Here is a 23,672-nt window from a genome sequence, read left to right on the forward strand (position 1 = left end):
CGAGCAAGAAGGACTGCGGCACTCAGAGACTTAATGCAAAATTGCAGCTTTTACCAAAAATGCCGATTTTTAGCGATAGATCAAAAAGACAGTTAAAAGCTAAAAATATTTTTGATGAGGAAGAACAGGTGTTTCAAGCAGATGAGGATGATTATTATGGCTACCTTAATCTGGTAGAAAAGTTAGCAGTAAAAGAACTTAATAATTGGTATGATATAGTTACATTGGAGAAATATCTTGAAGTAGGAAGGATCCCAAGAGGCCTAAGGCTACATAAGACACCTACGATAGGAGGAGGAAATGAAAGCTTTATCACCAATTGGAATTCGATCTTAGATGATTGTTCCAATAAACTCATTGGTTTGATTATTTCTGAAAGGAAGAGGGAATTAGGTCGTATTGAGGAAGAAATCAAGAAAATTGAATTACAAGCCAATAAATTTGATGATAGTGAGGAGTTCAAACGGGATGTGGTGGATCTGCACCACAAACTAGATAGTACTGAAGAAGAAATTATATCACGTAAACAGAAGAAATTTTTGCGAGATAGAAATGATTACATATCTGGCCAGATACATCATTTACCCATTAATGAAGGGAGGATGGAAGAGAGAACTCAGGCACCATTGATGAATCACTCACGGTATGATAAGAGATACCAGGGTGACTATAGACAGTATCGTGGGAACTATGGAGGCCAACAATCTCATAATAGATCCAGAAGGAACTATCAATCCCCCCATTACAATCGGAGAGAAGAATGGAGGGGCTATAGGAATAGATACCCCTCACAACAGGGTGGACAAAGGAATCGATTGGTTTCTTTTCGTGATAGATCTGATCAAGGGAACTATTCGTATAGGGGTAGATATAATACTGACAGATCCCCTACTCCAGTTAGGCAACAGAGAGGCCATTTTTTAGAAGAACGACGAGGACACAGATTTCCTCGCATACAACAACAAAAAGAGGAGCTTCACACAAGATTAGATTCTCCACAGGGTGTGAAGAGAGGACACAATGGAGGAAACGAGGATGTAGAGGGGGCAGAGAGAAGCCCGAAAAAACGAAGAGCACTGTTCCATCAAGAGAAGTCCCATCTGGGGTTGTCAATATCGCAAAGAGACAGTTATCAACAGCGGAAAGCTCCTTATTAGAGAAGGGTTTAAAATTTGCGCCGGATTCACATGTAAATAAATTTAATTTATTTATAGACCTTAATAAGTATATTCGGAAATTGACCATCCATAGACATTTTCTTAAAAATCCCCCAATTGAAAGTTCCAATAAAGAGAAACCTCCATTGGTAAAATTACCTTCTAAGTTTTACCCTGTAGAATCTAAAAGTAGTAATTTGGACATATTTTATGAGTCTGTTAAGGAGGACTTTAGAAAAATGAAATCAAAAAGTTCTAAATATGGAAATAATCTGAACCCTCAAGAGAATCAGCCTTGAAGTCCCTTAAAAAAGATAATAGCATAGTGATTAAAGGGGCCGATAAAGGAGGAGCTTTGGTCCTTCAGACAAGAGAAGCCTATTTGAATGAGGCTTCTAGTATACTACTAGATGGGCATACATATATTGAATTACCTGGCAATCCTACTAAAACTTACCAAGAGGAATTGACCTGTCTGTTAATGAGAGCGTTGAGGGACAATTTGATCTGCAAGGATGAGTTCGATTATTTGGACGTGAAACATCCAATAGTGCCGAACTTTTATCACATACCAAAGATACATAAAAGTAATACAAATCCGCCAGGAAGACCTATAGTGGCAGGAGTGAATTCTCTAACTTCTAATTTGTCGCACTATATTGATATTCGACTTCAACCTTATGTAACTAAAATGGACTCATACCTTAAAGATTCTACAAGTGTCCTCCAGGAACTAAATTCCTTTATTTGGATAAAGGATTATTATTGGCTCACTCTGGACGTCCAAGCGCTATATTCTTCTATCCCGCATTCTAAGGGTATAGAGTCAATTAGAGCAGTTCTATCTAATGATCCCGAATTATCCAAAAAGGATGTGTCATTTCTGCTGGAAGGCATAACATTTATTCTAAACCACAACTTTTTTGAATTTAACAACAAATTCTATTTACAAAAACAAGGTACAGCGATGGGGACTAAGTTTGCCCCATCGTACGCTAACCTTTTTATGAAGGAATGGGAAGATACATTTGTTTATGGTTCTGAATATTGTGAAAACATTGTTTTCTATCGCAGATACATAGACGATCTTCTTTTCATATGGAAAGGAGATAGAGCTAGTATTGATGACTTTATGGCTTCCATTCAGATCAACGATCTGAATTTAAAGTTCACCTATCAAACTGATTCGCAGAAGATAGACAATCTTGATCTCACCTTAATGGGAACAGTAGGTGAAAAGATTAGTACAAAAACGTTTTTTAAGGAAGTGGACACCAATAGTTACATCCCGCAAACTAGTTGTCATTTTCCAGCATGGAAAAACAATGTGCCATACGCTCAATTTCTCCGTTTAAGACGTAATTGTACCAGCATTGAAGACTACTGGGATCAGGCAGCAGTCATACAAAAGAGATTTGAAGAAAGGGGCTATACTGTTGATATGGTCTCTAAGGCCAAAATAAAAGCATCTCTACAAGAAAGAGATAAGATGTTACTTCCTAAGGATAAGATTGAACCAGCAAGACAACAGTTAAGACCTTTTATTACACAATTTAACCGTGAAAATCATTCAATTAGAAAAATTCTGGAACGCCATTGGGGTTTACTTTTGAAGGACCCAATTTTGGGCTCTACGCTTCCAAATAAACCTAACCTGGTCTTCCAGAAATCCACCAATCTGAAAAGTATAATAGCACCAAGTAGACTATCTGACTTAGTACAACACAGAAGCTGTCCAGACTCCATTATACCTACAAAGGGTTGTTATCCATGTTCAAAGTGTATCTGTTGTAAATTTATGGAACGTAAATCCATTAATATTAAAATGGAAACAGGGAAATGGTACAAATTAGGACACCTTGTGAACTGTAACACTGAATATGTTATCTATCGGATCACTTGCAGCTGTGGCCTATCGTATATAGGCAAAACTAAGAGAATGATTAAAATCAGAATACAAGAACATATGAGGAACGTGAAAAACAAACTGACGTCCCATAGTCTCCCCAGACACTTTATGGATAAACACAATTCAGTTGTGACTAAGGAGAATTTCTCCTTTACCATTCTCGAATACATTCCATCAGATCCTAGAGGAAAAAGTAGAGATCTAACTTTATCCAAACAGGAGACATTTTGGATCTACTCTTTGAACACTCTCACTCCTGGTGGCTTAAACGAAGATATTGATATTGTGTCTTTCCTATAATAGTCTTCATAATAAAAGAGAAGTGAATAGTATTTAACCATTCCTATTATTAGTCCGGCCATCTTACAGTCCCCGTCCCCCCCCCCTCCCCCTATGTTTATAGTTTTTTTAGTTTAAGTTTGATAAAAGGAATATACAACTTAGGGATGATTTAAGTATATATAGTATGTTCATGGTCTATCAATATATAACTCTTATGAAATGTAATATGTGGTGAATCTATCTGTAAATGGGAAATCATGTTGATGTTGGTTATATTAATATTGTCGGTGTAATTTGAACCAGACAATTAAACACTAAACTTTAAATTTGAAACATGTCGTATCAATACTATTAGTTATTATTGCAATAAGTCACTTTAAGTATATTTTTTTATCAAATAGTTTATAATTAATATTATTTATCACAAATTGGTCACTTATATTGATTAACACTTATTTAATAAATAGCACTATTAATACCTTTATTTAATTGATGAGATAACAGCACTTTATTACTATTTAGAATTCAATATTAATGTTACAATTCTAACTGTGAAAAAAGAGTTTGACTTTAATGACCAAAGAACTCTTTAATAGTAGACCTTATAAAGAATTTTTGTTTAATCTTTATTCATCACAGAAAGAATCCCTAAAGTTAACCACAAAATTTAACATCCGCTGACACATCTCCATCGAACTACGGGACCATGGCACGCAAACAGCGATCGTGACTCGCATGTGATGTACTTCCGCCGGAAGTGCGTGACTGTGACACGCACGCGGTGCGTACTCCCGCCGGAACCGGAAGTGCGGTGCGTTGACACGCACGCGAGAGTGGAATGCATGTAGCGTTCAGATTTTGTCCCCTCTTATTTTTATAATGTCAGGAAGCAGAATTGATGTTAGTTAACCAGTAAAAATGGAATTCCACATAGTACTATGAGGTCTTAACACATTACTAACTAATAATAAATTAATTAATCAGCCAGCAGGAAGTGATGTAATATCAAGGGAGCTATAAAGGGATGCCCCTATATTGCCTCTCATTCTGTAGTTGGTATTCAGGGGCAGATTTATTAAGCTTGGTGAAGTGATAAAGTGGAAGGTGATAAAGGACCAGCCAGTCAGCTCCTAACTGACATTTTTCAAACCCAGCCTGTGACATGGTAGTTAGGATCTGATTGGCTGGTGCGTTATCACCTTTCACTTTATCACTTCACCGAGCTTAATAAATCTGCCCCTCAGTGAGGTTGCACTTGTTCCTGTAAAAAGTAAGTTTGAGTACTATATTGGTATTTTTGGAACTTAGTTATTGGATGGTCTTTTTGAAATTTTATTAGATGAATGGATTCCTTAATTGAAGAGTAACTACTTAATTTTAATATGATTGTAATATACTGATTTAGTTTTACTTGTCCACAGGGAATAGTGTCATTCAGGATTTGAAATTTTTCCTAAGTACTCTTTTTGGTGACATGTATAAACAGAGTTAGACTATAAGGTTCCACCATTCTTGATTGAAAATAGGTAAGAACCAGACTAATTTAGTGCAAATATTGAATACCATATGAGGTTAAGTATTTCAGATGTTAAATAGTTCTTCTTGCTGGTTATAAATTACAGCTGTGAACTTAATTGGCTCTCTAATGATTGATTGAATATACCACTCCCCATTGCATGTTAGATTAAAGACATCATTTAGGGGATCTGTTAGGTAACCAGTAAGAATGGCATTCCACATAGTACTATGAGGTCTTAACACATCACTAACTAATAATAAATTAATTAATCAGCCAGCAGGAAGTGATGTAATATCAAGGGAGCTATAAAGGGATGTCCTTATATTGCCTCTCATTCTGTAGTTGGGATTCAGTGAGGTTGCACTTGTTCCTGTAAAAAGTAAGTTTGAGTACTATAATTGTATATTTGGAACTTGGTTATTGGATGGTCTTTTTGAAAATTTATTAGATGAATGGATTCCTTAATTTAAGAGTAACTACTTAATTTTAGTATGATTGTAATATACTGATTTAGATTTACTTGTCCACAGGGAATAGTTTCGTTCAGGATTTGAAATTTTCCTAAGTTCTCTGTTTGGTGACATGTATAAACAGAGGTAGACTATAAGGTTCCACCATTCTTGATTGAAAATAGGTAAGAACCAGACTAATTTAGTGCAAATATTAAATACCATATGATGTTAAGATTAGTATTTCAGATGTTAAAAAGTTCTTCTTGCTGGTTATAAATTACAGCTGTGAACTTAATTGGCTCTCTAATGATTGATTGAATATACCACTCCCCATTGCATGTTAGATTAAAGACATCATTTATTAATTAGTTTGGGATAAAAAAGTTCTTCTATTTGAATCACCTTAAATACCTTACATTAAATACTGACATCAGCATGGTTTCTTATAATCAATTGAGGAAGTTGTTGTTATATCTTCTCTGATTTGTTGGTAGCATCTATGTTATTTTAATGGTAAACAGGATGTTACAGGAACATTTCCTATTAACAATCATTTGAGTGACAAAAAACTACTTTTTCTCTAACGTCCTAAGTGGATGCTGGGACTCCGTAAGGACCATGGGGAATAGCGGCTCCGCAGGAGACAGGGCACAAAATAAAAGCTTGAGATATCAGGTGGTGTGCACTGGCTCCTCCCCCTATGACCCTCCTCCAAGCCAGTTAGATTTTTGTGCCCGGCCGAGAAGGGTGCAAACTAGGTAGCTCTCCAGAGCTGCTTAGAATAAAAGTTTAGTTAGGTTTTTTTATTTTCAGTGAGTCCTGCTGGCAACAGGCTCACTGCATCGTGGGACTAAGGGGAGAAGAAGCGAACTCACCTGAGTGCAGAGTGGATTGGGCTTCTTAGGCTACTGGACGTTAGCTCCAGAGGGACGATCACAGGTTCAGCCTGGTTGGGTCACCGGAGCCGCGCCGCCGTCCCCCTTACAGAGCCAGAAGAGACGAAGGTCCGGTGAAAGCGGCGGCAGAAGACATCCTGTCTTCAAGACTAAGGTAGCGCACAGCACCGCAGCTGTGCGCCATTGCTCTCAGCACACTTCACACTCCGGTCACTGAGGGTGCAGGGCGCTGGGGGGGAGCGCCCTGAGACGCAATATAACACACATATACCTTAGCTGGCAAAAGGAATACATCACATATAGCTCCAGGGCTATATGGATGTATTTTTTCCCCTGCCATTTTACACAAAAAAGCGGGAGTTAAGGACGTCGTGAAGGGGCGGGGCCTATCTCCTCAGCACACTGGCGCCATTATTCCCTCACAGCTCCGCTGGAAGGACGGCTCCCTGATTCTCCCCTGCAGTACTGCATCTGATTCAGGGTAAAAAAGAGAAGGGGGGGCATTTTGGCAGCAAATAACTAGATTAACAGCAGCTATAAGGGATTAACACTTATATAAGGTTATCCCTATATATATATATATAGCGCTGGGTGTGTGCTGGCAGACTCTCCCTCTGTCTCTCCAAAGGGCTAAGTGGGGTCCTGTCCTCTATCAGAGCATTCCCGGTGTGTGTGCTGTGTGTCGGTACGCGTGTGTCGACATGTATGAGGAGGAAAATGAGGTGGAGGCGGAGCAGTTGCCTGTGTTAGTGATGTCACCCCCTAGGGAGTCGACACCTGACTGGATGATTGTGTTTAAGCAATTAAGTGATAATGTCAGCAATTTACAAAAAAACTGTTGACGACATGAGAAAGCCGGCAAATCAATTAGTGCCTGTTCAGGCGTCTCAGACACCCTCAGGGGCCCTAAAACGGCCGCTACCTCAGTGGGTCGACACGGATCCAGATACAGATACTGAATCTAGTGTCGACGGTGACGAGACAAACGTAATGTCCAGTAGGGCCACACGTTACATGATCACGGCAATGAAAGAGGCATTGAACCTTTCTGACACTACAAATACCTCAAAGGCGGGTATTATGTGGGGTGTGAAAAAACTGCCAATAGTTTTTCCTGAGTCTGAGGAAATAAATGAGGTGTGTGATAAAGCGTGGGTTTCCCCCGATAAAAAACAGCTAATTTCTAATAAGTTATTAGCACTATACCCTTTCCCGCCAGAGGTTAGGGCACGGTGGGAAACACCCCCTAGGGTAGATAAGGCGCTCACACGTTTATCTAAACAAGTAGCGTTACCGTCCCCTGATACGGCCACCCTCAAAGAACCAGCTGATAGGAGGCTGGAAAATATCCTGAAAAGTATATACACACATACTGGTGTTATACTGCGACCAGCAATCGCATCAGCCTGGATGTGCAGTGCTGGAGTCGCATGGGCGGATTCCCTGACTGAGAATATTGATACTCTGGATAGGGACAATATTCTGTTAACTATAGAACATTTAAAGGATGCATTGCTATATATGCGTGATGCGCAGAGGGATATTTGTACCCTGGCATCAAGAGTAAGCGCAATGTCCATCTCTGCCAGAAGAGCATTATGGACCAGACAGTGGTCAGGGGACGCAGATTCCAAACGGCACATGGAAGTATTGCCGTATAAGGGGGAGGAGTTATTTGGGGCTGGTCTAACAGACCTGGTGGCCACGGCAACGGCTGGAAAATCCACCTTTTTACCCCAGGTTACTTCACATCAACAGAAAAAGACACAGTCTTTTCAAACTCAGTCCTTTCGTTCCCATAAGTACAAGCGAGCAAAAGGTCACTCTTTTCTGCCCAAGGGCAGAGGAAGAGGAAAAAGGCAGCACCATGCAGCCGCTTCCCAGGAGCAGAAGCCCTCCCCTGCTTCTGCCAAGTCTTCAGCATGACGCTGGGGCTTTACAAGCAGACTCAGACACGGTGGGGGCCCGTCTCAAGAATTTCAACGCGCAGTGGGCTCACTCGCAAGTGGATCCCTGGATTCTACAGGTAGTATCACAGGGGTACAAACTGGAATTCGAGGCGTTTCCTCCTCATCGGTTCCTGAAGTCTGCTTTACCAAAGTCTCCCTCCGACAGGGAGGCAGTTCTGGAAGCCATTCACAAGCTGTACTCCCAGCAGGTGATAATCAAGGTACCCCTCTTACAACAGGGGAAGGGGTATTATTCCACACTATTTGTGGTACCGAAGCCGGACGGCTCGGTGAGACCAATATTAAATCTAAAATCTTTGAACACTTACATAAAAAGGTTCAAATTCAAGATGGAGTCACTCAGAGCGGTGATAGCGAACCTGGAAGAGGGGGACTATATGGTGTCGCTGGACATCAAGGATGCTTATCTCCACGTCCCAATATATCCTTCTCACCAAGGGTACCTCAGGTTTGTAGTACAAAACTGTCATTATCAGTTTCAGACGCTGCCGTTTGGATTGTCCACGGCGCCTCGGGTCTTTACCAAGGTAATGGCCGAAATGATGATTCTTCTACGAAGAAAAGGCATCTTAATTATCCCTTACTTGGACGATCTCCTGATAAGGGCAAGAACCAAGGAACAGTTAGAAGTCGGAGTGGCACTATCTCAGGTAGTGCTAAGTCAGCACGGATGGATTCTAAATATTCCAAAATCGCAGCTGGTTCCAACGACACGTCTACTGTTCTTAGGAATGATTCTGGACACAGTCCAGAAGAAGGTGTTTCTCCCGGAGGAGAAGGCCAGGGAGTTATCCGAGCTAGTCAGGAACCTCCTAAAACCAGGACAGGTCTCAGTGCATCAGTGCACAAGGGTCCTGGGAAAAATGGTGGCTTCTTACGAAGCGATTCCATTCGGAAGATTCCATGCAAGAACTTTTCAGTGGGATCTACTGGGAAAATGGTCCGGATCGCATCTTCAGATGCATCAACGGATAACCCTGTCGCCAAGGACAAGGGTGTCTCTCCTGTGGTGGCTTCAGAGGGCTCATCTACTAGAGGGCCGCAGATTTGGCATTCAGGATTGGATCCTGGTAACCACGGATGCCAGCCTGAGAGGCTGGGGAGCAGTCACACAGGGAAGGAATTTTCAGGGCTTGTGGTCAAGCATGGAAACATCTCTTCATATAAACATTCTAGAACTAAGGGCCATTTACAATGCCTTAATTCAAGCAAAACCTCTGCTTCAGGGTCAGGCGGTGTTGATCCAGTCGGACAACATCACGTCAGTCGCCCACATAAACAGACAGGGCGGCACGAGAAGCAGGAGGGCAATGGCAGAAACTGCAAGGATTCTTCGCTGGGCGGAAAATCATGTGATAGCACTGTCAGCAGTGTTCATTCCGGGAGTGGACAACTGGGAAGCAGACTTCCTCAGCAGACACGACCTTCACCCGGGAGAGTGGGGACTTCACCCAGAAGTCTTCCACCAAATTGTAAACCGTTGGGAAAGACCAAAGGTGGACATGATGGCGTCACGTCTAAACAAAAAACTGGACAGATATTGCGCCAGGTCAAGGGACCCTCAGGCAATAGCAGTGGACGCTCTGGTAACGCCGTGGGTGTACCAGTCAGTGTATGTATTCCCTCCTCTGCCCCTCATACCGAAAGTATTGAGAATCATAAGAAGGAGAGGAGTAAGAACTATACTCGTGGTTCCGGATTGGCCAAGAAGGTCTTGGTACCCGGAACTTCAAGAGATGCTCACGGACGAACCGTGGCCTCTACCTCTAAGACAGGACCTGCTACTGCAGGGGCCTTGTCTGTTCCAAGACTTACCGCGGCTGCGTTTGACGGCATGGCGGTTGAACGCCGGATCCTGAAGGACAAGGGCATTCCAGAAGAAGTCATCCCTACTCTGGTAAAAGCCAGAAAGGAAGTAACCGCAAAACATTATCACCGCATTTGGCGTAAATATGTTGCGTGGTGTGAGGCCAAGAAGGCCCCTACACAGGAATTTCAACTGGGTCGTTTCTTGCATTTCCTGCAAACAGGACTGTCTATGGGCCTAAAATTAGGGTCCATTAAGGTTCAAATTTCGGCCCTGTCGATATTCTTCCAAAAAGAACTGGCTTCAGTACCTGAAGTTCAGACATTTGTGAAAGGGGTGCTGCACATACAGCCTCCTTTTGTGCCTCCAGTGGCACCTTGGGATCTCAATGTTGTGTTGAGATTTCTAAAATCACACTGGTTTGAACCATTGTCTACGGTAGATTTAAAATATCTCACGTGGAAGGTGTCGATGCTGTTGGCCTTGGCTTCAGCTAGGCGTGTGTCAGAATTGGCGGCTTTATCATGTAAAAGCCCTTACCTAAATTTTCATTCTGACAGGGCGGAATTGAGGACTCGTCCTCAATTTCTACCTAAGGTGGTTTCTGCATTTCACATGAACCAACCTATTGTGGTACCTGCGGCTACTAGGGACTTGGAGGACTCTAAATTGCTGGACGTTGTCAGGGCCTTGAAAATATATGTTTCCAGGACGGCTGGAGTCAGGAAAACTGACTCGCTGTTTATCCTGTATGCACCCAACAAGCTGGGTGCTCCTGCTTCAAAGCAGACGGTTGCTCGTTGGATTTGTAGTACAATTCAGCTTGCACATTCCGTGGCAGGATTGCCACAGCCAAAATCAGTAAAAGCCCATTCCACAAGGAAAGTGGGCTCATCTTGGGCGGCTGCCCGAGGGGTCTCGGCTTTACAACTTTGCCGAGCAGCTACTTGGTCAGGGGCAAACACGTTTGCTAAATTCTACAAATTTGATACCCTGGCTGAGGAGGACCTGGAGTTCTCTCATTCGGTGCTGCAGAGTCATCCGCACTCTCCCGCCCGTTTGGGAGCTTTGGTATAATCCCCATGGTCCTTACGGAGTCCCAGCATCCACTTAGGACGTTAGAGAAAATAAGATTTTACTTACCGATAAATCTATTTCTCGTAGTCCGTAGTGGATGCTGGGCGCCCATCCCTAGTGCGGATTGTCTGCAATACTTGTATATAGTTATTGTTACAAAAAATTCGGGTTATTATTGTTGAGCCATCTTTTCAGAGGCTCCTTTAAATTTATCATACTGTTAACTGGGTTCAGATCACGAGTTGTACGGTGTGATTGGTGTGGCTGGTATGAGTCTTACCCGGGATTCAATATCCTTCCTTATTATGTACGCTCGTCCGGGCACAGTATCCTAACTGGCTTGGAGGAGGGTCATAGGGGGAGGAGCCAGTGCACACCACCTGATATTTCAAGCTTTTATTTTGTGCCCTGTCTCCTGCGGAGCCGCTATTCCCCATGGTCCTTACGGAGTCCCAGCATCCACTACGGACTACGAGAAATAGATTTATCGGTAAGTAAAATCTTATTATCTTTATCCCTTTTAGGGAACGTAACATCATCTAATTTCAACCAAATTTATATATTTTTTTTTTTTTTTTTTGAAGTCTATCTAGGTATGTATTGTACAATGAGCTGTAATGTGGATATAATTGTGTGTATATTGTGAATTTGAAGTTTTATGTGGACTTTAATTGCAGTGTTCTATAACTATTGGTAGTTTCTGATACTTGTAGACCCTGCCCTTTGTATCATTTCCATCAGCTGAATTGATGTTGATTATGTGGATAAATACGGAGCATTGCTGTTTCTCCTTGACAAAGGGGTGTGCCAACCCCGAAACGTTGGATTCCAGATGTTTGTTTTAATACACTAAGAATTTTGCATTAAGTCTCTGAGTGCCACAGTCCTTCTTGCTTATATATATATATATATATATATATATATATATATATATGTGTGTGGTGCTGTTGGTGGAATATTGCTGGTTTGCTTCTGAGCAGTCATTAAAAATACATTAAACTGACTTTATTTACAAAAATCCTTTCTATATAATCCGTTCTATAATAATAATAATAATGTTTCTATAATCCTTTCTGATTTTTCTTCCTAAATAGATTAATATTGCATGACTACCAAAGTATTTCATTTCATTTTATTCAGCAGCTTAAAATCCCTTTAATGAATAGAAAAAAATGTAATCCAAAATTTAGATGAGACTGTCACGCTATTTAGGAAGGAGAACATTAATTATATTTTTATCATGATTAGATATACTTTTAAACAACTAAAAATGTGTATATCTGATAAAAAGCAATAATGCACCACAATAGGCTGGTATTGGTCAGGTGTGGTTGTATAGTCCTGTATAGGATCCACTAAGTACAAAAAGTTCTATAAATCCTGCGGTTTTGTAGCCGGAATAGTAGACCACAATAAGCTTGGGTTCAATTAATTAAAGAATAAGTTTCTATATCTTTGAGCGTCCAAGACGCGCTATGCTCTACCTCCCCACCGCTATATTACTCGCCACTTTGGAGGGATACCAAGCAATTTGTCTGTACACGATCCTCAATGTCTGCAGTAGAGGGAGAAGCGGGACTTGGGCTTATGAGGAGAGGGAGAGCATGGCTCTCGCTGATTTCGTGATCCTTGACGCGTTTCTCCGTTATGTAGGTCCAACGGTTTCATCAGAAGGTATGATGAACCATATGATTAGACCTACATATCGGAGAAACACGTCAAGGATCACGGTCATTACCGCTACCACCTTCTGAGCTCTGCTTTTTAACTAAATGTTTATAAATATGCTATAAATAAAATGTATTGTACCTGTAATTGCGCTATCATATGCTTTTCTTTTCCTAAGTTCCTACTGTGAATACATTTTTATCTTCCCTAACCATCTCATTTTTATGGCTCTGTACAGTAAGATGCAAATATCCATGTACTGTATACGGAACTGCTTATGTCGGGCATGTCCAAACTGTGGCCCTCCAGCTGTTGTGGAACTACATATCCCAGCATGCACTGACACAGTTTTGCTGTCAGAGAATGCTAAAGGTGTGTCAGGGCATGCTGGGATGTGTCGTTTCTCAACAGCTGGAGGGCCACAGTTTGGACATGCCTGGCTTGTATGTTTTAGTGGAGTAGCAGGAGAATCATTGTGAGCAAGAGCCTACAAGGGTGAATGTTTCTGCATATTTATTAGCCTAAATATTGCTTTTTCTTTCAGATATAGAGAGCAGTGAAAAAATCAAACAGAGTGGGATCCTTCAAGTCTTTGCAAGTCTTTTGAATTCACAATCTTCCTGCTGCACAGCAAAAATAGCTCACATCATAGCAGAAATAGCAAAAAATGGTGAGGTTTTCCCAGAGAACTTTTGCTGCTGGAACATCTTCAGTTATTCACCTTATTTGTCAGTATGTTTTTATTCATTTTCATTTAATTTTCTTATGTAGAGCTAGTTTATCTATCATTTCATTTTAGTTTGGTTTAGTTTTCTATTTTCGGTTATGTGCTTACATATTTATTTTTTAATGTTTATAAACGTTTTATTTTATTCCTGACTAGTTTATTACACATTGTGGGTTTTTTTTGGTTTTTTTCAACCCAAAATCAGTATGTTTATTTAATATTTAATAAAGCATTGTAAACAGGTTATTCTGCTAGTTTCCACTCGCCAGATTACCACTTTTCTCCTCCACTGTAGTCCGATTTGAATGTAAAAAGCACAATTCTGTGAGCAATAGTGAACACATAATAGACAGAGCTTTAGCCTGGAAGCTAAATCCCCACTTACTGTCAGTTTATCAGTGTGCCTGCTTTTAGCATCTACTAAGTTATAGCCAGAATACAAATTATGGTCATTTTTTATTTATTTATTTTGTATACATCAGACGCAGAGAGATTATAATCAGACAAGGCATGTAATCCTATTTTTTATGTATTTGTTGAGCCATTTTGTGTTTTTTTTAGTAAAAAAATAATAATAATAATAAAAAATAAATAAAAATAAAATAAAATATATATATATATATATATATATATATATATATATATGTATGTAGATATATATATATATATATATATATATATATATATATATATATATATAATGTAGACAGATTCCTAGATGCATTATAAGGTATTTTAACTTAGCCAGTAGTAGGAAGCGATTATAAAATAAGTGTTGTGGACACTGGCAATACAAGGGGACTATTACATTTACCTGCAGTTTGCATGGGCACTGAGGTATTCATGATATGAGTAATTAAGCATAGAATCTTGGTTGTGGCTTATTCACATGGCTGTAATAGGTGTGTGGGATGTATTTCAAGCCATTTCTATACATACACTGTAATACAGGCCAATAGCCATTCTGCAAATTCTCAGGATGTATTTCTGTCCATATACTGTAATATATTGTCTGTGTTTGCATATTGTTAGAAAAATTATGCATGAAACCTAGAATTCCTTTAAAGTCTATAATACATAGTGAAGTGTACAGTCTCAGATACTCCTTTGAGTGGTCTGTATTTGGCTTTAAACCAGCCGCACAGACCTTGTGCCAATGCTAAAACTGACCAGTTGTGCTGACCTGTTCTGTCTTTGTTTACATATGCCATAGAAACATAGAATTTGTTGGCAGATAATAACATCTTGGTCCATCTAGTTTACTCTTTTTCATTTATCGTTTTGGCAACTTCAAGTCTATATGTCCTCGTGAAACATCCACTATGACTTGTAGAAAGACATCACTTGGCTAAACATTTTGTTGTGGAAACAAAATAAGAATGTTTTTTTTTTATTTTTTTTTATCTTAAGCATACCATCACATATGATTTTTTTTTAAATTATTGCTTAAAAACGTGTACGACATGAATACACTATTAAACAATGTATCCACTGTTAATACTTGGTAATGCCATTCTTTCTAACCTTCTCGTCAACTGTAGCAAAAAGCCTAATCATGCTGTGAGCTCAGTCTGTTCAGTCCTCTGCAATTGATTTATACAGAGTGCTTCTTGGCCACTCTCTTCAGGATGACTTGATGGGTCAAGGCTTCATATGCTGTTAGCTTTAGTAAAATATGGCTCCCGGCATAAGGTTACCGGAGGGGTCCTGATTAGGCTGTATTTGCTTAATGGGGCGGCTGGATAAAAGAAAAAAAAAAAAAGGTATCTTAAAGTGAATAACCCATTTAATATGTGTAATTAATAACTGACTTAAAAATCTGTCATTTCAGAACAAATGCGCATTCCATGTGTGGACGCGGGTCTGATTCCACCTCTGGTGCAGCTCCTAAATTGTAAAGATCAGGAGGTGTTGCTACAGACGGGACGTGCCCTTGGGAACATTTGCTATGATAGTCGTAAGTACTGTATGATTAATTTGTATAGTAATTTTTTTCTTTAGGCTTTTATGCAGCAAGTACATATTTGAAAATCAAATGTAATTGTCATTCAGATGTCACCACATTATAATGCAATGTGAGTATATAAAGCATTGTATTACTTGTTATAATGATGAAGTACTGTAGGTTCTACAGTAAGATCTTTTGATAGATCTTTCCATAATGAGAATGGACTGGGTATTGGCACATATTCTTTGTGTTCATTACGTTGTTATTATGCCATTTAAAGGTAAACTGTCTTTTGCTTTCATTTAAAGCTGTTTTATACGTTATGACTTAACACAATATCGGTTGCATGGAATCTAATCTTCTATTTCTCTTTACACATTTGCTTCAGAATCTTTTTCCTTTAAACAGCTGAAACTGCTGACGAATCTCTGTTACTTTACATGGACCTGGGCTCCACCACTTCTAATTTCTCTTCTTTTCCCTGCTGAGACAAATGTTAAATCACATAGTTGGGTGTTCATCAGTTTCTTAGCTACAAAGCTGAAACAATACGTTGTCAGGCCAAAATGTGCCATTTTACCCTGCAGGGTTCAGTCTTTGTAAATGTTTCTTTCTGTAACGTGGGTTCAGAGGCAGGTCTACAAAACCCACTAAAAGCTGCATGCTAATGTAACTCTTTCTCTTAGACACTGTCGTTTCAGTACTGTTTTCTGTCTGTGTTTTGCCTGTTTCTCCTTGCATCATTTTTAAGTGATCTAAATAATTCACATTCTTAAGCTTTCACCAGCATTTGTAATGCTCACAGATCCTGCACTGCTTTCTTAACATTCTCTTCATACATACAATATATACAGGGAGGAGTAAGTGTGTGTGTGTGTGTGTGTGTGTGTGTTTGTGAGATATTTCCTTTAGTAACTTTGGTTCTCATTGGTTTGGTTTGGGAGACCGCCAGTCACAATACCGGCACCTACATCCCACCCCCTCACAATCCCTATAGTTTACATGCTGTCTAACAGGGACTATTCCGACTCGTAGGAGCCCACGACACCACCGATGCTGCAGCGTGATGAGCGCAGAAAAGCCGCAAGGGGCTTTGTTTCTCTCGCTCCTCCCCATCGGACATCTCATTGCTGGGATCCCAACGTCTGTATGGTGACTGGCGGTCACGTGATACCAACACATTAGTTTTATATAATGTGATTTAGCAATTGTTTTTAAGAGAGATGGTATTCTGTAAAAGGACATTTCTTTCCGTTTTTAAACAATACTAGAACAAAAATCTAGATTCATTTCATTTAAAAGAGCTTATGTGTCAAAATAAGATAATGGCTGTGATTGTGCTGGAAACTTTTCCAGGCAAAAAACATTTTCTGTCACTGTATTGAAGGATAATACAGCAAGAGTTGTTTAGAACGTCATGAAAAATCACACAGAGCAATAGCTGAAGTCAGCAGCAACATGTCTTGAGTTTTGTGAGGGTATAAAAACTTTTATACGCAGTTTTGAATTTTATATGATGTCTTCATATTTTATCTTGGCTTATTTTGTAGCTTTAGTGGTAAACTTGCAAACACATAAGAAACAAACTTATAATTTTACCAAGACTTTTATTCCATTGGCAATTTATAGTACACATGAGCACATTGTACATTTGTAGAGGGCGTGACTAAACTGTACTGAGTGCCATCTACACCTGGTGTCTATGCCATCTGCTTACTAAGAGAGTAGTGCCAGATATACTGGGGCTTGGCTGTGCCTTCATCCTATAACAGGTCCTGGAATTTTGAAATGTATCCTCTATTCACATACAAACTGTTGTTACACAGAGAGACACACACAAGTGTGGACACTTTAAATAGTTTGAGGATGCTGTAATGTTTCACCACTGCCTTGTAATTGAAATATACAGTATAACAAGCTGGCTATGGAATATGTCTCCTATACTACATCCAAATCCAACTTTTTGTGGGTATCCGAACTATAGATTTACACTAAAAAGTTCTACAGTCAATACATCTACCACTAATGGTAGACATGCATTAGGTCGACAGTGTCAAAAGGTTGACATGACAATGGTGGACACACATGGTAGACACATCCATGTGGACTACTATTGGGAGCAGTAACCTGTGCTGAGTGCAGCGAGGCACCTTGCCTGAAGCATGGCAAGCGGAGTGAGCCTTGCAAGGGGACATGGTACACTAATAGGGCTTGTTTGTGGCAGAAAAGTGACAAAACACACACAAAAAAAGAAAAAAAGTGTCGACTATTTACATGTTGACCTTTTGATCTTGTCAACCTTTCCTACAGTCTACCTATTCTATATCGACCTTTTGACCCTGTTGACCTAATGCATGTCTACCATTAGTGGTAGACCTATTGACTGTAGACCTTTTTAGTGTAGATCTAATAATCCACACCTCTTTTAATGTTGCCATTACTTTACAAGTTCCCAGTGATTCAAGCATACAGGTGGCTCAAGATCAGTACACTCCATGTTGGATACCCGTCTATGGTAGGCCTCAAGCTTGAGGGTAAGCCGCATTGAGTAGTAGCATTTGCTGTTGGCTCTTGTTATAAATCCATTGATGGACCTCTGGTCAGCGCACTGACAACTGTTTCAGGATCAAATATCCCTCTTGCACGTTCTAGGTTATTGCCTAAAATTGATCCTGAGCTGTCCTTCAAACTAAAGCGACTGTCGGCTGGCAAGGAGATTTCAGCTGTATAGCCCAGCAGTCAGCTGAAAGCTTTTAAGAAATACATTCTTTACTGCATAGTAACTTTAATGCAGACATGTAAGGCATGCTAAGAAACACTGCTGTGCAATTTTGTGTGTACAAATAGGAAGTTCATTAATTGAGTCCCAAGATGTTTTAAATGAGTCTGTTGATCAAAGGCTGTTATCCAAAGCATCTAGGGGATTAACTGTGATGAAATTGTCAGAACATACCACTCCTAGATTATTAAGTTTTACTGCAGAGCTGGTGCTGTGATCAGAGCTGCTGCATGGTTCCCAGCTCTAACCTTTCTGATTGATGCAATCTGCAGTAATTTGCCATTTTGGAACATGTTTATCCGTATCTATTGTCACAGTATCTCAAAAATGTTCTTGGCCTGATTCTGTTAAATTGCCATATTTACAGAATATAAATCTTGCCGGCATTAAACAAATAATGAATACAGCATGACATAATTTATACAACAAAAGTTTACCCTCTAAGAAATGAGCATGTATTTTTCCCAAAGCATAATATTGCCATTTCCTGTAATACATTTATTTTCTCTAAAGTAGCATTATAACAGAATCAAAATACGTTTGTATCCTTTCTTAAATTGGCACGATTTGAAGAGGTAACATGGAAACCACCAGCATGGGGTCCCCCCTGCTATAATATAAACAACCTTAGGCTGCTCAGTGCATGTTTGATGTCTGGCAGGACTAATCCCAGAACTGGAGTGTTGTGGAAAGGGTAATTAATAAACCTGGCAAGTGTATAATAAGAGTACTATAAACAGGGAACTTTAATATGTGTTCATTATACAACAAAATAAATAACATACACACTTGATTTTAAAATAAAGGCCCCCTATTTTTAATATTACCATAGTGCAGTGGTTCTCAAACTGTGCTGTGGCACCCTGGGGTGCCTCGAGGCCCTTGTAATGGTGACGTGGGTTGGTGGTCGAGGACCAGTTCAAATTATTTGTGGACAATGTAATAGGCAAAACCACTGCTGGTGGCTGCCAGTCATAAAATTTGTGGATAAGCAGAAGCAAATCCTGTCCCTCACCACACAACTGACCCTAAGGATGACATACAGTATAAGCGCAATTTAATTCATTTAATATCTTCTTTTTCAAAATTTCTCTATTAGGAGTGCCATGAAAAAAATTCTCATTCTCTAGGGTGCCGTGATTCAGAAAAGTTTGGGAACTACTGCTATAGTGTATAAAATTTCATACAGTACAATTTGGGGAAAAAATATCCTTGTAAATATCTCTGAATCAAATGAGCAACCAACTCATGCAAAACGGATGTGAAACGGTTGTGATGGTAATGAATATCATTTTTATGAATTTGTTTTCAGAATTTGTTCAGTTGCACAAGAAATTTTATAGCAGATATCACAATATTGTTTTTATTACAGTCTTTATTTAATACCAACCTGGCCATATTGTACATTACTGGCCATTTTGGAACATATTCAGGGTCATTGGTAGATTGTTATTTTATTAGAAATTGCTATTTTAAGGAAAATGAGCAAAAAAGCGGATGGTGGTAATTATAGAACCAGAGTGGGTGATTAAAAATGGATATAATGAGTAGACTATGGGGGAGATGTAGCAAACTTTTAAAAATGACATGTGGAGTAGAATGTTCTTGTTGATAGCTTGAAGTTGATTGTTTGCTACCCCTCATGTCTTTAGAAGATTTGATGCATCTCCCCCTGTGTGAGGAGGATGATTGAATCTGTTTCTTCTGGATCTTCAGAACAGTAACTTGCAGAAGCCTGTAGCTGGAAGAACTTTACATGTTCATGGATTGTAATCTTAACCTCACTGAAGATTACTACCCATAATTCTATGTTTCTTGTCACTTATATTTTGACAGATAGACTTGGTGCATTGCTTATCCTAATTTATTTTCACTTTAAATTAGAACAGGGATAGACAATTCCCAATGGCCAGGTGGGGCATATGTAACATGTGAGCTATTTAGATTTGGATGAGTTATTAAACTTAAAATATTTAATACGCTTGGGTACTGTACCACCTTGTGACACATTTAGAGAATAGAAATTACATACTTTAAAGTTCATTGAATTTCTCCCATTGTCTCGCCTACTTCCCTCTCCCAAGCCTTTGTGTATAAGGGTTAAGGTCTATAGGTGGTTTGTAGACTTAATGCATAGAAGTAGGTGACAGAAAATAGGTTCTTCTAGCCATAACCCTTCACATGAGCAGGTTTTGGCCTCGTCGTCCTAGCACAGTGATGTGGAACCTTTGACACTCCAGCTGTTGTTGAACTACACATCCCAGCATTCCCTTCTACAGTTTTAGCATGGCAAAATAGCAAAACTGTAGCAGGGCATGCTGGGATGTATAGTTCAACAACAGCTGGCGTGCCAAAGGTTCCACATCACTGCCCTAGGAAGAGTCTGCCTAGTAGTTTATTGAATAGAAACCTGGAAGCAGCAAGCACCCTGGGAACTACAGTATGTGCCAGTGCTAGTGTGGTCATCGGAAGAAACTAGGGAGACGATGCAGAAAGCCTTCTAAAGAGTGACTACTTGGACAACCAATCACCTTCTACCTATCATTTTATAAAATGTGCTTCGTAAATGCTAACTAGAAGCTGGTTACTATGGGCAACTGCTCCACTCTTTAAGAGGCTTGATACATCTCCTGTGTCAGTGAAGGGAATGGATTTTTATAAATTGTGTTTAAATTTGGCCATTGACATTTTTAATTTGGTGACAGCCATGATTGGCTTGTGGATGGTGCAAAATTCAAATTTCTGCAGAGGACTCTGAGCTGAGGGGAGCGGTGAGGTGTGTTGTGCAGAACGGTGACAGGGAGGAGTACTGTGCTGTGAGGTAAAGGGAGCTGTGATGGGAGAGGGGTGCTGTGACGTGATGGGGGAGGGGACTGTGCTGTGAGGTGAAGGGAGCTAAGATGGGAGAGGGGTAATGTACTGTACTGTTATGTGAGGTGAAGGGAGCTGGGCTGTGCTGTGATGTGTACTGTGAGGGGAGAGGAGCTTAAAGAGGACTGATGATTTCCCAAAGAAGAGAAGGAAGAGCAGGCCATGAAAGAAAGAAAAGGACTTACCACAGTCCAGTCACTGAAGCAAAAAGCTGAGGACCGGAGAGTGTTGCAGTTGTGGAATAAAAAAGAGCTAAGCAAAGCTCCCCACTGCAGCCTTTCCCTGCATCACTGTAGACTGCTTCAGGTACCTTCACTTATTTAACCTTCCCTAGACCACCCCGTTGTTAGACACTAGGCCTATGTGCGCAGTCAGACCTTAGACCCAGGTCATTGTGTTATTATTTTGATGTGGGAATATGGAAATAGGGGGTGCTCACTGCTCAGGTCTTAGGACGGCCTAAGTAAAACACCCCCTGATTTTTCCATACCTTCACTGCAAAATTTCCACTTCGACCACTGGTCTCAAGACTAAACAGTGAATGACAAATGATGCAATATTTGAGAATATAACAACGGGATAGAAGTTAGCTGTGTAATGTAATGAGGACTGAATGGGTGATGAGTATGTTGGGACATAAGGTAAACGGCGCACTAGATATGGAATGTGTTTTTGTTTTTTTATCCCCCTTGAAAATATTTCATGGATAAAATCCTTAAGACTTCATTGTTAGACATCATAGGATGATCTGTCTGTGTAAGGTGTGTCACTACTAAGGCCGGCCACCGGCTGTATGGTAGCTTCTTAGATTACTTTTCTGTATGTGATAAGGAAAGGTAAAAACAAGATTGAATGCAACTTAAAATATGAAAGAACAAATTTGTAAAGTAAAAATTTGTGCTCTGCACATGATCATGAGTAGGAAATGCAAGCTCATGATCAGATAGGCTTTACAGGAGATACATATTGCTGGGAGTGAGTAGTAAACTCCTCCTTATCTGAACAATGCACTTTCAGACACACACAACTTTCAGTGCAAAAATCTTTAATTTGAAAACTACTTTATATGCATTGTCTTTTGTAACCATGACTCTGATGCTAATCTAAAAACTTAAAGGTAGTTACAGTAGTAAAGTATTGAATGTTCTAAAAAAGAATTTGTAATTTATCCAGTGTTTGCAAAATGGTTATCTTAGGCACCAGGCTGCGTATCAGGGGTTAGATGCCTTGTAGGAACCCATATTTGGCTTATGTCTCTGTCTACTTCCTTCCTCATTACTGTGTCCTGTTGCTTGCTCCTGTCTGTAAAGGGGAGTTGCCAGTCTGAAGCCTTCAGATGTTCATTGTGTTGCAGAAATGGTCAGGACAGTTGCCTGGCTTGACCTGTTGGTTATTTGGCTAATCAACCTTGCTGTATTTCCATGAATGGCTTTTGTCAACCAATTTCTCCTATTGATTCTGTTGCTAGTGTCATCTCTTGACGTATTTGGCAGACGAATGCTTCAGCACCTTAGAATATAAGATTTTGTCACGCCAACACGAAAATGTTTGATTAAATTCAATGACCACAAGGGCTTTTTCCAGTTTGATGGGTAGTCACCAAAGTCTGTTCAGCAGTCAGCCATGACAGTATCGCCCTTCCGATATGTGAATTGGAATAGGCCACTGGGTAAATGAGGCCTTTCAGATGAGGTTATGGATTGTAGAAGGTGGGCTGTGAGAGGAGCAACTTGTTATGTTAGGTTTAATAAGTGCCTTTTTGTGCAGGTGATGACATTATAGTCAGGACCTCACTATGAATGGTGATTTACCTTGTTTGCTGAGGGCATAGATCAGGCACAATGACCACTACAGGGTCACATAAGGGAGTGAGAGTGCACCGTGTGACCTTTTTGGATAAATTATTGGGTACACAGTCTGGAGATCGCTAAATCCCTTTAATGACTGTATGGTGGGCAGGTTGGGAGAGGTTACCTTGTTGAAAATGGTGGATTTGCCATTGGCAGATGGAGGGCTGTTTTTGTGCCCCAGAATCCGCTAAAATGCCAGAAATACGATCTCAGTGTTGGCAGTCGGCTAGAATTTGTCTCTGTGGATTAGTTCTTTGTGGTGGAGTAACCAGAAAAGTATAGATTTTATCAGAAAAATAGATAATTTAAGAAATTAAAAATAGAGTTGACAGACATTGCTGCTGAATCAGCTGATGTGGGGGGTTATTCAGTAAGGATTGCAAATTCTTCTTTTTAGCATGCTGGGGGCAGCTCATCACAGGGCAAGTCTGCCCAGTATGTAGCCCACCACCCACCCACTGCGATCACGCTGAAATTGCGATCCCGTGCAGGAGACCCGCCGCCATTGTTTAGTTCAGAGCATCTGTGTGTGACAACACGCAGCTGCCCCAAAAATGCTAACAACACGCCCATTAAGCGCTGCATCCGGTATCCAGTTTTCTGGCTTATTTGTCCTTGATCCTTTTAGCAATGTCATGAACTTTCTGATGCCTATGCAGAGTTGAAAGTCCGTTAGTGACTTTTCACACGGCTAATGCTCCAGAACATATGCAACTCCAGCGTAAAGTGTATATGAAGTGGGTCCTTACAGTACATGAGT

The 23,672-nt window shown here is 40.1% G+C and overlaps 1 protein-coding gene across 9 annotated transcripts in view; it reads left to right on the forward strand.

Annotated features, from left to right (window-relative positions):
* RAP1GDS1 (Rap1 GTPase-GDP dissociation stimulator 1) overlaps window positions 1-23,672 on the forward strand; it is a 297,477-nt gene that overhangs the window by 119,903 nt on the left and 153,902 nt on the right. For 5 of the 9 annotated variants that reach the window (XM_063917603.1, XM_063917632.1, XM_063917621.1 and 2 more), the window contains exons 3-4: window positions 13,282-13,407; window positions 15,296-15,421. In XM_063917603.1, coding sequence (XP_063773673.1) covers window positions 13,282-13,407; window positions 15,296-15,421 — 252 coding nt within the window. Of the gene's footprint in view, window positions 1-4,797; window positions 4,875-5,231; window positions 5,247-5,397; window positions 5,502-13,281; window positions 13,470-15,295; window positions 15,422-23,672 lie in introns of those variants that run through there. The other 4 variants (XM_063917640.1, XM_063917650.1, XM_063917669.1 and 1 more) reach the window with 4 other exon arrangements.

This window comes from Pseudophryne corroboree, chromosome 1 (genome assembly GCF_028390025.1).
Source record: "Pseudophryne corroboree isolate aPseCor3 chromosome 1, aPseCor3.hap2, whole genome shotgun sequence".
NCBI classification, from domain to species: Eukaryota; Metazoa; Chordata; class Amphibia; order Anura; family Myobatrachidae; genus Pseudophryne; species Pseudophryne corroboree.